The following is a 15,618-nucleotide window of genomic DNA, read 5'->3' as shown; positions in this document are numbered from 1 at the left end:
GGATCTCTGCTCTTTGCGGATGATGTGGTTCTGTTGGCTACATCAGGCCATGATCTTCAGCTCTCACTGGAGCGATTTGCAGCCGAGTGTGAAGCGGCTGAAATGAGAATCAGCACCTCTAAATCCGAGACCATGGTCCTCAGCCGGAAAGGGTGGAGTGCTCTCTCCGGGTCTGCAATAGGGTCCTGCCCCAAGTGGAGGAGTTTACGTATCTCGGGGTCTTGTTCACAAGTGAGGGAAGGATGGAGCGGGAGATCGACAGGCGGATCGGTGCGGCGTCTGCAATGATGCAAACTCTGCATCAGTCTGTCATGGTGAAGAAGGAGCTGAGCCAAAAGGCAAAGCTCTCGATTTACCGGTCGATCTACGTTTCCTTCGGAGGAAGAGGCAAGACTGGGTGTCTTGTCTCCCTTCACCTTCGGAGGGTGAAGCTGGACTGCATGCGTTCTGCTTCCCCTCACCTTAGACGATCTGGGCAGACGTATGGTAGCGTTGTGGTTCGTGTGCTAGCTGTGCTAATAGGTAGTAGCCCTTTTGTTGGCTGGACTATTCGAGTGTGAGTAGCAGGATGGATCCTGCCGGGTTGTTGTCCCTAGTCGGGGACGGTAGAATAGTCCCGGAAGGTTACCTCCGTGTTCCCCGTGGGGAACGTTATGGGCACAGGCTGGGTTTAGAGCAGCGCTACCCATTGGTGCGTGTTCTGTCCTGTCTTCACTTTGAGTTACAGTTTGGGTTTTGTGTTGGGCTAGGTTTAGGTTAGGTGTTCTGAATTGTTCACATTTAGTTTAATGGGACTGCTGCCTTTTGCTATTAAGTCACGCCAAGTTAAGAGCACCCTTTTGTTTGTTTAATTTGAGATGGTTTACTTGGTGTGTATAGTTTCTGATTTAACTTTTGTCTGTTTCTTTCAGCAGTCCCGCTAACCCCAACACTCGGATTTCAGTTAACTTCCTGTTTTATCCCCTTTAATTTTATTCCTCCACAATAAAATGACGTTTTCTACCTTCACAACTGTCTGCTTCTGTCCTTTATGTTACGTCCCTCTCATACCCTTATATTGGGTCGTAACAATAAGCTTAAGATGAAATTTATGGGTCACTAGACGTTTGTAGATGATCAGCTGACATGAGATGTTGTAAAAACTTTAGGAGTTTAAAGCTGGTATTTTTGTGTCTGAAATGAATAAACGTCTGTTTTATTTGAGACACAATAAAAATGTATAAACGTTGGTTTTTATGTAAACTTTCCACCAGAAAGTGAAAGATGGAGCAGAAACTTTACTGACTTTATTTCTTATTGTTACATAAATCAAAGCTTCAGCACAGACGAGTCATCACCACGACAAGCAACAGAAGGAAAAGTCACCAATCACAGAGCTCATGGGCTGTCGCTATGGTTACAGAGACTGTCCATCATGTGTTAATCTTTTCTAACAAAAGGAAGTAAACACAAACCTTTGGGTGACATTAAATACACGTTCCAGTAAACCTTGCTGTGGGACTAAATCAGCCAATCAGAGAATTTCAGATGATGACATCACACGTTTACCTTTAACTGACCAATGACATGATAACTGATTTATGTACTTGAACAGGTGTCAGATTTTGATTTAACAGCTGATGTGCCTGCTGAGGCTCATGGGTAATGTAGTGTTTAAACGTGTCAGCAGAACGGATGAAACGTTTCCTTCTTCTTCTTCTTTTCCTCAACAAACAGCTGATCCAGTCAACTTTTACAAAACAAGAACGAAAACAAAAACACCCTCAAATACAACCAATGTCCTCCTCCCCATGTTTCCTTCTCCCCCTCCTCCCCATCTTCCTCCTCCTCATGTTTCCTCCTCCTCCTCCTCATGGTTCCTTCTCCTCCTCCTCCCCATCTTCCTCCTCCTCATGTTTCCTCCTCCTCACGTTTCCTTCTCCCCCTCCTCCCCATCTTCCTCCTCCTCATGTTTCCTTCTCCCCCCTCTTCCTCATGGTTCCTCCTGCTCCTCTTCCCCATGTTTCCTTCCCCCCCTCTTCCTCATGTTTCCTCCTGCTCCTCTTCCTCCTGCCCCCTCCTCCTCATGTTTCCTCCTCCTCATGTTTCCTTCTCCCCCCCCTCTTCCTCATGTTTCCTCCTGCTCCTCTTCCTCCTGCCCCCTCCTCCTCATGTTTCCTTCTCCCCCCTCTCTTCCTCATGTTTCCTCCCCCCTCCTCCTCCTCACGTTTCCTTCTCCCCCCTCTCTTCCTCATGGTTCCTCCTGCTCCTCTTCCTCACGTTTCCTTCCCCCCCTCTTCCTCATGTTTCCTCCTGCTCCTCTTCCTCCTGCCCCCTCCTCCTCATGTTTCCTCCTCCTCATGTTTCCTTCTCCCCCCCCCTCTTCCTCATATTTCCTCCTCCCTCTCCTCCTCATGTTTCCTCCTCCTCCTCATGCTTCCTCCTCCCCCTCATGTTTCCTCCTGCTCCTCTTCCTCATGTTTCCTCCTCCCTCTCTTCCTCATGTTTCCTCCTCCCCTCTTCCTCATGGTTCCTCCTGCTCCTCTTCCTCATGTTTCCTCCTTCCCCCTCCTCCTCACATTTCCTTCCCCCCCTCTTCCTCATGTTTCCTCCTCCCCCTCTTCCTCATGTTTCCTCCTCCCCTCTTCCTCATGGTTCCTCCTGCTCCTCTTCCTCATGTTTCCTCCTTCCCCCTCCTCCTCACATTTCCTTCCCCCCCTCTTCCTCATGTTTCCTCCTCCCCCTCTTCCTCATGTTTCCTCCTGCTCCTCTTCCTCATGTTTCCTCCTCCCTCTCTTCCTCATGTTTCCTCCTCCCCTCTTCCTCATGGTTCCTCCTGCTCCTCTTCCTCATGTTTCCTCCTTCCCCCTCCTCCTCACATTTCCTTCCCCCCCTCTTCCTCATGTTTCCTCCTCCCCCTCTTCCTCATGTTTCCTCCTCCCCCCTCCTCCTCACGTTTCCTTCCCCCCCTCTTCCTCATGGTTCCTCCTCCCCCTCTTCCCCATGCTTCGTCCTCCCCCTCATGTTTCCTCCTGCTCCTCTTCCTCATGTTTCCTCCTCCTCATGTTTCCTTCTCCCCTCTTCCTCATGGTTCCTTCTGCCCCTCCTCCCCACGTTTCCTTCCCCCCTCTTCCTCATGTTTCCTCCTCCCCCCTCCTCCCCACGTTTCCTTCCCCCCTCTTCCTCATGGTTCCTTCTGCCCCTCCTCCTCATGTTTCCTCCTGCTCCTCTTCCTCATGTTTCCTCCTCCCTCTCTTCCTCATGGTTCCTCCTCCCCCCCTCCTCCTCATGTTTCCTCCTCCTCCTCATGCTTCCTCCTCCCCCTCATGTTTCCTCCTCCCCCCTCCTCCTCACGTTTCCTTCCCCCCCTCTTCCTCATGTTTCCTCCTCCCCCCTCCTCCCCACGTTTCCTTCCCCCGTCTTCCTCATGGTTCCTTCTGCCCCTCCTCATGTTTCCTCCTGCTCCTCTTCCTCATGTTTCCTCCTCCCTCTCTTCCTCATGGTTCCTCCTCCCCCCCTCCTCCTCATGTTTCCTCCTCCTCCTCATGCTTCCTCCTCCCCCTCATGTTTCCTCCTGCTCCTCTTCCTCATGTTTCCTCCTCCCCCCTCCTCCTCACGTTTCCTTCCCCCCCCTCTTCCTCATGTTTCCTCCTCCCTCTCTTCCTCATGTTTCCTCCTCCCCTCTTCCTCATGGTTCCTCCTGCTCCTCTTCCTCATGTTTCCTCCTCCCCCCTCTTCCTCATGTTTCCTCCTCCCCTCTTCCTCATGGTTCCTCCTGCTCCTCTTCCTCATGTTTCCTCCTCCCCCCTCCTCCTCACGTTTCCTTCCCCCCCTCTTCCTCATGGTTCCTCCTCCCCCTCTTCCCCATGCTTCGTCCTCCCCCTCATGTTTCCTCCTGCTCCTCTTCCTCATGTTTCCTCCTCCCCCCTCTTCCTCACGTTTCCTTCCCCCCCTCTTCCTCATGCTTCCTCCTCCCCCTCATGTTTCCTCCTGCTCCTCTTCCTCATGTTTCCTCCTCCCTCTCATCCTCATGTTTCCTCCTCCCCCCTCTTCCTCACGTTTCCTTCCCCCCCTCTTCCTCATGGTTCCTCCTGCTCCTCTTCCTCATGTTTCCTCCTCCCCTCTTCCTCATGGTTCCTCCTGCTCCTCTTCCTCATGTTTCCTCCTCCCCCCTCTTCCTCACGTTTCCTTCCCCCCCTCTTCCTCATGCTTCCTCCTGCTCCTCTTCCTCATGTTTCCTCCTCCCTCTCATCCTCATGTTTCCTCCTCCCCCCTCTTCCTCACGTTTCCTTCCCCCCCTCTTCCTCATGTTTCCTCCTGCTCCTCTTCCTCATGGTTCCTCCTGCTCCTCTTCCTCATGTTTCCTCCTCCCCCCTCTTCCTCATGTTTCCTCCTCCCCCCTCCTCCTCATGCTTCCTTCCCCCCCCTCTTCCTCATGTTTCCTCCTCCCCCCTCTTCCTCACGTTTCCTTCCCCCCCCTCTTCCTCATGTTTCCTCCTCCCCCCTCCTCCTCACGTGAGCCTTCCCCCCCTCTTCCTCATGTTTCCTCCTGCTCCTCTTCCTCTCATTCCACGTACTCCAGAATCTGACTGATCAGGATCTGGGGGTCGTAGTTCATGGCGGCTCTCCTGCGGCGCTTTTGATTCTCACGATTCAGTTCCTCCATATCAGCTGTTGCCATGGTGTCGATGCGTTTCATCCTCTGTAGCCTGCCGACATGAGTGTGCAGCACCTCCTGTTCTTCCTCCTCTTCATCCTCAAGCCTCTTTACCCTGAGGAGAGGAGGGCTGTTGCTAGGCAATGGAGGAGCCATGTCATCAAGGGACCGGCGGGTTCTCCTGTGGGCGGAGCTAACAGGTCCAGCTGTTTTGAATGACAGGCCCCTTTTTGCCAACCTCATCACTGGGACGTCGTCAGGACCGATGCTGGACAGTATCCTAGCAACCAGCCGCCTAAAGATGAGGCAGTAGGTGGAGATTGGCTGATTTAGAATATTCTGATAATTTATTAATGAATAAAAAAAATCACAGAAAGTGACAAAAGCAGTTGTAAAAAATTACAAACAAACCAAAAACAATGTTTTAAAAAAGGTTCATGTTGATATTAAGACAACATATGTTTGATTTAAACATGTTAAATGTAAAATTCTGAGAAATGTTGATATCAACACAAAATCATATAAAAACATAAATTTAAACAGGAATGTTCATTTTACATTTTCCATAAGTCATTTTCAAGGTTCTCTGAGCTGTAAAAGTGGAGAACTTTAGAAAACTAGAAGACTCTGTCTTCCAACTTCAAAATGGGAGGGTGACTTATCCAGTAACTTTAATAAAGATAAATGGTCACAAATATGTTTAAACACCTTTAAAATGACTAAAAATTCAAATATGCAACTAATACAATTCAAAATTCGGCATAGAACTCATTATAAAGGACAAAGGATGTTCAGGATGGGTCTGTCACAATCAAACATCTGCACACACTGCAATGAAAACACACCTGACAACTACCTCCATGCCTTGTGGTCCTGCACACCTGTCCGCAGGTTCTGGCTTCAGGTATGTGTGGACATGTCAACATGGTTTAAATGTAATATTCCTACAATCCCCGCACTATGTCTACTAGGTGGGGCCTGGGTCAGTGGGCACCGGGTGGCTGGGGTATTCTGGGGCAGGCTGGGTGCCCTGGATGGCCGGTGCCTGGCGGGGTCGGCGGCTGCTGATCTTGGCCTCCTGGGCCCTGTGCCCCATGACAGTGGGGGGCTCTGGCTGTGGTCTTCCTCTGCTGCCTTCTGGGTGGGTCTGGGGTGGTCTTCGTGGTGGGGGGGCTTGGGTTGGTGCTCCAGGATGCTGCTGATGACCCGGGTCTCTGGGCCGCCCTAGTCTGTCTCTAGCCTCTGTGGGGGCGTGGCCTCATCTCTGATCCTCCTCCTTCCTCATCCTCTGCATGCTGACTCAGCACTGAGGTGTCCAGTTTATACACTAAGAGATGCTTTGGTTCAGGTGTGTGTTTCTGGTTCTTTGGTTGTTGTTGTGATACATGTTGTTGTTGTTGTCTTGGTTATTTTTAGGAACTCCTGATGATTGTCTGCTTAGTTAACCTGTAACAGCTGTAGGAAATTCTCTGCTGTGTTTCTGTGCAGGTGTAGCAGCTGCTTGTCTGCTGTTAGGTTGGACTGAAGCTCGTTGCTTCTGTCTGCTGGATCTTTGTCTCCTCTTCCTTCTTTTTCTGTCCCCTCCGGTCAGGTCCAGCAAGATTCCATGATTCAAAGTACATAAATAAATGAATCAGACTTTTACCCATAAGCCTCCCCTTGGTAAAGCAAACGCAGCAACCACACCATCATTCTGCTGCTATGATGCTGCACAGGAGAGGTTTAAAAAATAAAAAAAGATGGAGGCTGAGCTGTAAAGGTGGAGAACTGGTTTGAGCATGCTCAGAAAAAAATCAGTGTTTGCAGGGTGTAAATCTCCAAACTTCCATCCTGTCATCAGAACTATAGAGAAACAACAATCCGACCATGATAGACCACAAAGCCTGAAGATTCTGAGGATGAGACCTGCTCAAGGTTTAAACCGGTTCTCACCTGAGTGTGTCCTGGTCTCGGTTCAGTCCTGATGAGACCCTTCCTGTCTGTCCGGCTCTCTGCAGCAGACTCTTTACCAGCTGGGGCTCCATCCTGAAAATCATGACTTTTAACCTTCATGTCTTCCTTCCTCTGACCGATGAAGACCTGACACACTCACCTGTCCAGCAGCACCTGAGTCTGCTGAGGCCCCACCAGGCTCCACCAGGCAGCTGGGGGCCTCCCCATGCTCATCCTCTGCCCCGTCTCATCATAGTCCTGGAAGTCCCCTGGAGGCCCCTGATCATTCTCTTCATCTTCTTCCTCCACTTCCTCCACCACCTCCACATCACCCGGACCGACCAATCCCACGCTCTCTGCCTCACTCAGGAGGCGGAGCAGAGCTGACAGGTAGGCTGCAGACACACACGATTGGCTCGTCAAAGGTTATTTTCTTGTTAACCTCCAGGTCTACTTTTGCCTGAAATAATGTCTGCAACGTAAACTGAGTTCATCTCCACGACTACCAGGGCTGTAAGTTGCAACACTGGTCTCTACAGAAAGCTCAGATGTGACATTACTACAAGAATCAGAATCAGGTTTTAACCTGCTCGCTCCTCCTCCTCGTTCTCCCTTCTCTGTTCTCTCTCCACCAATCGTTGCAGCGCCTGGTCCAAGCCCCTCCCCCTCCAGTCCTCTGGTTGGTAGTAGACATCATTAGCCCCACTTCCTGCCTTAAAGGAAGGATATGACATCATCTGGTCTCCGTAAGGCAGGAGGTCACGAAGGTGTCTGCGCTGGCGTCTGACTGCGCTGTCGAGGCCACGCCCCCCATCACGACCTGCAGGAAGAGACTGAACCAGAGGTTAAAGGTCAGAGGTCACCTCAAAAACAGGAAATGAAGAAGTCAAGATGGGAAATATGGATGTAAACACAACCTTTAAGATGGAAAAAACTTTAATTTCATGTTTTTTTTCTTTATTGTGTCGCTCAGAAGTTGCTCTTCCTGGCATCCAGTTCAGCGTCCAATTACAGGGGTCGGTCTTCAGCCTCGTTTCCACCAGCGGTCGGGTCTGGATGTGGTCTGTAACCTCACTGCGTTTCCACAGCAACCCTAACCTTACCTGAGAGACGGAGCATCAGCGATAGCTGCCTCAGCTACGTAGCAGCGCGACGCCATCGCAGCGCGACGCCATCGCAGCGCTTCCTTAGAGCAGAACCAGAACACGAGTCAGAAACTACGGAGGATGGAGGTCGTCCACCAGTCTGGGTTCTTCTTTCTTGGCGGAGCTTCGTGACGCCATTTTAATGGAGATTTAATCAACAAAAAGAAAATCTGTTGTTCTGAACGAGGAGCCGTTCCTGCTTTGTTTTTATAGCAGGTCACACAGGAAGTGGCTTTTTTCTCCACCAATCAGCAGATTGCAGCGTGTCAGGCTCCACCCTCTCAGGTCGGGTGGGTTAGACTGGTACCCCAACGGAAGGGTCCCAACAAAGTAGGCTGGACTGGATCCCAGTTTTCACGAGTTTCCCATCCTGACCCGCAGCCGTCGGTGGAAACGGGACTTTCCCGAACTCCGGCTCAACGTCCAATCATGACGGTCAAGACAGAACAAAATAAAACGTAGTTTTTCACTCGTAACAAAACATGGACACGATTGTTGAAGTACCGATAAATCAGCAACAGAGATTTTAACTACCATAAAAAAGACTGTTATTATTATTATTATTATTGTTGTTATTATTATTATTATTGTTGCTGTTGTTGTTGTTGTTGTTGTTGTTGTTGTTGTTGTTGTTGTTGTTGATGATGATGATGATGAGGAAAAGGAGGCCATGCAGAAAAAGTTTGGGAACCCCTGGGTTATAATTAATCTCTTAAATAACAACTTTGAACTCAAACAAAAGTCTGTTTAGACTTTAAAGCTGATGAACTTCGAGCTAACTGGAAAAACAAAAAGAAAACATTTATCTTGCAGAGGAAATAACGTGTTAAACGTTACTGCAGAGTAAATCCGTAGAAAGACCAACGATCAACCCACCAGCTCCAGTTCAGCTGAAGCCTGATGCTGTTCAACCATTTTATTCATTCATTTAATATTTAATTGTATTTTATTGTCTATCATTTTGTCCTGTTCTTTGTTTTGTTTTCATATAATCATAAATAAATGTTGGCCTTAAAATGATTAAAATGAAAACATTTTAATATAAAGATGAAAAACTGATAATAAAAGCAAGAAGACACGTTTACCTGGTTCCATGTTAATAAACTTGATCAGAAATGAGCTGCTTTAAAGTCTGTTTCACACCTGATGATGGACTCCAGACTAACTTTCTTTACCACTGAAACCACCTTACAAAGCAAATGTTCACATTTCCACCGTGTTAGTGATAAAACTTAAGATGAAATGTAAAAACAGTTGACATAAAAAACATCTTACTGGCCTCACTAAAACAAAACAAGCAGACATGGTAGGACTGGTCCACGTAGTTCCTGGTAATAAACAGCTTCAGGGCCTGATGCTCCTCCAGCTGCTGTTCCCACTCCTCAGTAAGAACAGCAGCTATTGGCTGTCCTACAAGTCGCTAATCAGCATCAGCCTGGTACATAAAGCTGTAATGGATGCTGTTATAAAGAGGGATGAAAGAAAAAATCTATAAAAAGACAACCTAAAATGTTTAGAACAGCAAAATAAATAAAATAATAATTCTATGAATATTTTATTTATTGTTTAGTTCTGTTTTTTAAGTGTATTTGTTTTTTAATTAGGAGTCTGGAGCATGTTTAAATATTTCCTCCACACTCTTCATTAACAGATGTTACTGTGACGGTAAACCAGCAGGATCCTCCAGCAGCAGCTTTTACGTTTCATTTCCAGCCTGGTCATGAAACAGAGCTGAACGTCGTCTGAATGCAGCAGCTGCTGCTGCGAGAAGACCAAGCCTCGTATGAGAGGGTCTGACCAGCACCGCTCCTCGTTGGGAAGATAAACTCCCTTCATTCACCTCCGTCTCCAAAAGTCTCCAATAACCAGAAAAACCCGCTAGAGGGTCTGAAAACTCGCTAAATACAACCACAAAGTCGCTACGCTGGCAACCCTGAGGAATAACAAATTCCTCCAAGACCCGCCTCTTTCCACACATCAGCCAATCACAGAGCTCATTCGTTCCCGCTCACACACGCATTGGCTGTCGTCTTCTTCGTTGGTGTTTGTCTCCTTTTCTCGTAATGAAGTTAGTTTGAGACAAACCAGCAGCTACTTTGTTTTTACTGTGAACTACTGGGCTGAAGAGGGAGCAGAAGCTTGTTAGAGACCAAATAAATTCATTAATAAAAAAGACAAATGTTTCGTCGCCGTCTGGAGCCGCGAACCGATGTGATGCAGATGTGTGTTTGCTTTTCTCTTCTCACGTCTCCTAACAAATAAAAACAACCACATGTTGATCCAGAACCAGCTGGTTCTTTCTGCTGCAGCTGATTTAGTTTCCGTTTGTCAGGAAAAAGATTGATGAGAATATTTACTGCATCCTGTTCAGAGCAGGCGGAGAGCGCGTGTCACGCTGTAACAAATGCATCAAATCTGACTCAAATTAATGGGTCGTTGGTGCGTGTTGGTGCGTGTTTGTACATGTTGGTGCGTGTTGGTGCGTGTTTGTGCGTGTTGGTGTGTGTTGGTGCGTGTTTGATTCCCATCAGAGGCGAGCCTTGGAGAGATGAGTCAGGTCCGTCTAACGCCAACAGCTGGTTGGCTGGACGTGACTCTTGTTTCCCAGCATGCATTGTGTTTGTGGTCTGAAGCAGACAGGTGTGATGGAAACCTGCTGGTGGTGTTAAATGAGGTCCATTTGGTTCCATCTGTAACCATGACGACATCCTCTGACAGTATGACAGGTGCAGGTGTGTGTTTCAAGATTATGTAACTCACACTAAACAAATTTACCTTCTGGAGCAATAAAGTTCATATTTATCATCTTCTCTGCCAGCCAATCAGAGTGGGCCTCTCTGTCCTTATGAGTACTGAACAATGGCACACAGACACACACAGACACACCACAGAGAGGTGTCATCATGTATCAGGAGACGTGCTGTGTAATATCCTGCCCTGTTGCTGTGGGTTACCGTCTCCTGTCGTCATGGTGACAGCAGATGAAATTCAATGTTCCTTCAGTCGCAGCAGTTTCTCATGAGCACTCATGTCATACTGCTATCTCTGTGAGGACCACAGACACTAATCTGACCTGGACCTGGTTCAGACCTGGTTCAGACCAAAACTAGATTCTCAGAAACTCAGATCTTTTACTCTCAAAAAACCTTTTTTCAGAATTAGATGACTGTAAAAGATTTAACTCTGTTTTCATAAATCTCTCTCTCTCTAACACACACACACACACGCACACCCCCCACCCCCACCCACACACACACATGCACACACGCACCATCTAATCAGAATATCAACAATCGGTCAGACTGATCAGCGAACACACACACAGATCTGGGTGTGTGTTGCATCCGTGTCAAGCTAAATTCCAGAGACTCTGTTTTCCATCAGTATTAGGTTACCGTGACGATGCAGCATCACAGCAGTGGGTGAATGGATCATCACATGCGACACAGATGAAAGTGGGCCGTGGTCCAGGCGAGGCTTACCTGGGCGGTGTGGATCAGAGCGGCGCTGAGCAGCAGGAGGCCGAGAGACGCCATGCTGCAGGCAGACGTACAAACACACTGATGCAGACGCTCCCTGACAGAAGGGGGAGGGGAGGAGCCATGACTCAGGAGAGGAGGGGAGGAGCTAAACCACTGATCAGAGTGAGACAGCAAATTCAACAGAGATCTGACAAAAACACTTAGAGACCTGTTGAAACTAATTTACATAAGGTCATATAAAAATAAAAAGAATGAAAACACAAAGGACTTACAGGCAATGGTGGAGCTGACTGGGTGTCCTGGAACCATGGAGCCATGTGGGGGCAAAGGCTAACGGGGTATAAGCTGCAGGGTGAGTGAAAGAAACAGGTGTGGATGGTCAGGAGGGTGATTACTGGGGAGTTTGGCTTGGCAGGATGTGACAATAATATAAAACCTTTTAAAATAAACAAGGAAAAAAAATAAATAAGGAAAAAAAATACATTAAAAACAAATACATAAAACAACATAATGACATAGAAAGATATCCAGTGAAAGCAGGGGTGACCAAAGTTGGTTTTTCCATGTTTCCTGCTCCAACACACCTGACTCAAATGAAGTTGATCCACCAGCACATTAAGTGTCGCACAATGACTCATCCGTTTGAGTCGGCTGGTTTTGGAGCAGGAACACATCAAAAGCCTGCAGGACTGTGGGCCTGGAGGACCGGAGCTGGACAGCCGGTTAAAGGAAAGGCAGACGTAGTTTGTGTGATGATGAGAGGTGGAGATGGGTTAAACAAAGAGCTGCAGGACCTTCCAGACGGTTTCCTGTAGGACACAGAGGAGGAGAACCCGACCGGATCTGAACTTTTCTACTCAACCAGATCAGGATGCCAGATGAAAGAAATGGAAAGAAAGACCAAAAGAAATCAGATTTCTTACGGACATCAAAGCCAACAGACAAAGACACGAGGAAGAAGATGATGAAGGTGATAAGGAGACAAGGAAGGAGATAATGACAAAAATAAGGAGCCAGGAAGGAGGAGATAAGAGGAGATAAGAGGAACGATGTTGGTGTCGGTTGTGAAGGAGAATCCAGCAGAAGATAAACGATGGAAAAACATCCACCGTGTGATGGAAAAAACGATCCTGAATCTGATGCAGCAACTAGTCTGGAAAAAGAACTTCCTTCTCTAAACTCCCCACCCACGGGGTGCTGCACCTCCTCTACTCCAGGAGGAGGTGCAGCACCCCGTCAACGAACCAGACGGGAGGAGGAGCCTGGAGGAGTGATGAAGACACAGGTTTGTCCCAGGACACCTGAAAATGGGCCCTGAGGGTTTTATGTAGGAAATTCACCACTTTGGAGTTAAAGGGGCCATTTTACAGTTTTCCACCCACAGAGGGAAGTCCTTGGTAAACCGTCACAGTCTTTGCCCTTCATGGTATGCGGGTTATATACCACAGGCTTTGCGAGCCTGTCTCCATACCTGTTGACATCTCAGGGCAGATGGGACCTTGGCCGTCTTCTCTTGGGGGTTGGTGGCTGGAATCCATACAAGCTGTAGAACAGGGAAAACCAGTGGTGCTGGACAGAAGTGAGTTCAGGGCATATTCTACCAATGGAAGTGTCTCTGACCACTTAGTAGGGTCTTTCTCACATGACATCCAGAACTTAGTCTCCACCTCCTGGTTAACGTGTTCCGTCTGCTTATCGGACTGTGGATGGAAGATTGAGAGCCCCAGTCTGAGACGATATCAACGGGCAGTCCATGCAAATGAAACCCTTCCCTATCAAGGACCTCTCCGAGCTCCTTGGATGAAGGTAGCTTGACAAGAGGAACCAAGTGACTCATCTTAGAAAAACGATGGAAAGTATCAGAGAGAGTCCTGGAGCCTGGCAGACCTGAGACCATGGTGGTTGACGAAAGACTTCGCTTGGCAGCAGACCTGGTTCTAACTGGTAAAAACCACGACTCAGAAATTCATGACTTGTTTCTAGCTTCACGGGTCACCAGGTCCATCCTGACTTGGGGAGGACTGGATACTTTAAATTATATTCAGGACCTGGTAAATGCAGCTACAAACCTGTAACGATGCCTCACAACGAACTAAAGGTTTACAGATGGAACCCGAGAAGGTTTGAAAGTGTTTTTATCCTTTAACTGATAAGCAGCTCTCACAGGTTTCAACCCCTGATGGAAGCCGGACGTCTGGAAATCCAGCACAACTCTTTACTTTTAACATTCCAGGAGGTAATAAAACATTGTAAAGTTTGAAGAGTAAACGATTCTGTCTTTATAATTTTAAAGTAATTTTCATATATATATATATATATATATATATATATATATATATATATATATATATATATATATATATATATATTAGTGCTGGCAACTATTAAAATTTTTAATCGCATTGTTACACTTAAAATGTCTCTTTTCTTTAAAAGAAGGCCTACAGCTGTATAAATAAAAGACAGTATATTTTGCTTTACTAACACAACATCAGGACTCTGGACCTTCCACAATGCCTCTAAATACGTGGCTAAAATATTTTTTTAAATCTATCTTTCTTGTCATTAGGTTGGAAACCAGGGACTTTTTTTCATCATTTTTCACAAATATCTACATCCCTTAGACGAAAGTCTGTCTATCCTCTTTTTATAAACCTATAAAGGTTTAAAAATGTGGTTCTTCAAAAATAACAAACATCCTCTTCATTAAAAATATATGTTAAGTTTCCTTTTTGAAAAGTCTGGTAACATTTGCGTCTCTAAAGTAGTTTTATTTAGCTGGCTGAGGGAAAAATGTCTCTTTGGATTGGAAAGGCTGCAGACCCCTGCACTAAACACATAAACAGGTTTAGCAGCAGTTTTCTCTTTAAACACCAACAGTTAAAATATTTCTTCATATATAAAACCAAATATTTATGAGAAAGAAGGATGAAATGTTCAGGATTTACTAACTAAAAGGTAAAAAGTCAGCAGGATGGATTTAAAGCTGTGAAGCTGCTTCCTTCTAAACACAGAAGGAACAATATGTGATGAATATCAGCATCAGGTGAACAGACAGAAAGCAGGATGAGAATCTCACAGCTTCTAGATGGTGAGGAGAGAGAATTTTTTTTTTTTTTTATTTAACCTTTATTTAACCAGGTAAAAAAAAATGTTTGAGAACCAGTTCTCATTTACAAACATGACCTGGCCAAGAGGCCCCAGCAGGAATAAATAACGTACATACATACAAACATACAACTGTGCATACACAGGACCACAATGCAACAATACAATACAAATTAAAAAAGCGCAGAGCAAGTACAAATATATAAAAATGAAAGGGGGAAAGGGAGTAGAACACAGTATATAAGACGGATTTATGTGAGAGAAAAAGTAGTGGAGAAATGCTTGTATATAAGGGAGAGTCAGCATCGTCAGCAGGAACAAGTATCTACAATAATCTGTTGAAGTCTCTGTCTACACAGAGAAACAGATATCAGAGCTGGAAGTTTGAGAGTGTTCTGCAGTGTATTCCAGTCATATGCAGCGGCAAAGTGGAAGGTGTTACGGCCGAAAACAGTGGCGGTTTTGGGAGTGATGAGCTTAATAAATTCGGTTGACCTGGTGTGATAAGTGCTGCGAGCGAGGTGGAGAAGAGATGAGAGATAGAAAGGTGTCTTGTGTAAGATTGACTTGTAAATAAAAAGAAACCAATGATGGAGTCGCCAAGTGTGAAGGGAGGGCCAGCCCACCAATTTATAGAGATCACAGTGGTGGGTGTGGAAAGGGGCGTTTGTGGCAAAGCGTATGGCTGAGTGGTAGAGAGTGTCTAATTTTTTAAGGGCTGCGCTTGATGCCATTTTATAAATGATGTCGCCATAGTCAAAAATTGGGAGTAAGGTCAAATTGACTAAAGTGCATTTGGTTGCGTGGGTGAAAGAGGCTTTATTACGGAAAAGAAACGCTAGTCTGGCTTTTATTTTGGCTTGGAGATTATTTATGTGGGTGACGAATGACAGAGATGAATCCAGCCAGATGCCCAGGTACTTATAGGAGTTGACATAATCCAAAGCCGTGCCGTCTAGGCAGGTGAGTATTGGTAGGGTGTCGGCACCAGTTTTCCGACTAAAAAGGATGCACTTTGTTTTACTGGAGTTGAGGCGAAGGTGAAGGTTGTGGAAGGACTGCTCTACTGAAGTGAGGCTGAGTTGATGAACAGCTGCAGCAGCTTGTGGGGAGGGGCCGACTGAATACAAAATGGTGTCATCAGCGTACAGGTGGATCCGAGAGCTGCCAGCAGCTTTATCTATGTCATTGATGTAAATGGAGAAAAGGGTGGGGCCCAAAATAGACCCTTGAGGCACACCTTTCGAAATAATGAGTGGTTCTGACATGATATTTTCTGCTTTCACTAACTGGGCACGGTCAGAAAGGAAGCTGG

At 46.6% G+C, this 15,618-nt stretch overlaps 1 protein-coding gene across 2 annotated transcripts; it reads right to left on the bottom strand.

Moving 5' to 3' along the window:
• Positions 1–2,873: 2,873 nt before the first annotated feature.
• pcsk1nl (proprotein convertase subtilisin/kexin type 1 inhibitor, like) lies at positions 2,874–11,309 on the bottom strand. 2 transcript variants are annotated; one of them, XM_042002885.1, is made up of 6 exons: positions 11,196–11,309; positions 7,155–7,401; positions 6,729–6,963; positions 6,569–6,661; positions 4,521–4,931; positions 2,874–2,908 (listed from the first exon to the last, which is right to left on the bottom strand). In XM_042002885.1, the coding sequence occupies exons 1-5, from the start codon at positions 11,247–11,249 to the stop codon at positions 4,544–4,546; spliced, it is 1,017 nt and encodes a 338-aa protein (XP_041858819.1). In that variant the 5' UTR covers positions 11,250–11,309; the 3' UTR covers positions 2,874–2,908; positions 4,521–4,543. The 2 variants fall into 2 exon arrangements, with proteins under 2 accessions (XP_041858819.1, XP_041858818.1); XM_042002884.1 differs by lacking the exon at positions 2,874–2,908 and having other exon boundaries at positions 4,481–4,931.
• Positions 11,310–15,618: the final 4,309 nt, after the last annotated feature.

The sequence above is a fragment of the Melanotaenia boesemani genome, chromosome 13 (genome assembly GCF_017639745.1).
Source record: "Melanotaenia boesemani isolate fMelBoe1 chromosome 13, fMelBoe1.pri, whole genome shotgun sequence".
Lineage (NCBI taxonomy): Eukaryota > Metazoa > Chordata > Actinopteri > Atheriniformes > Melanotaeniidae > Melanotaenia > Melanotaenia boesemani.
Note: the sequence above shows the minus strand (reverse complement) of the source record. Positions and strands in the feature narration are given on the sequence as shown.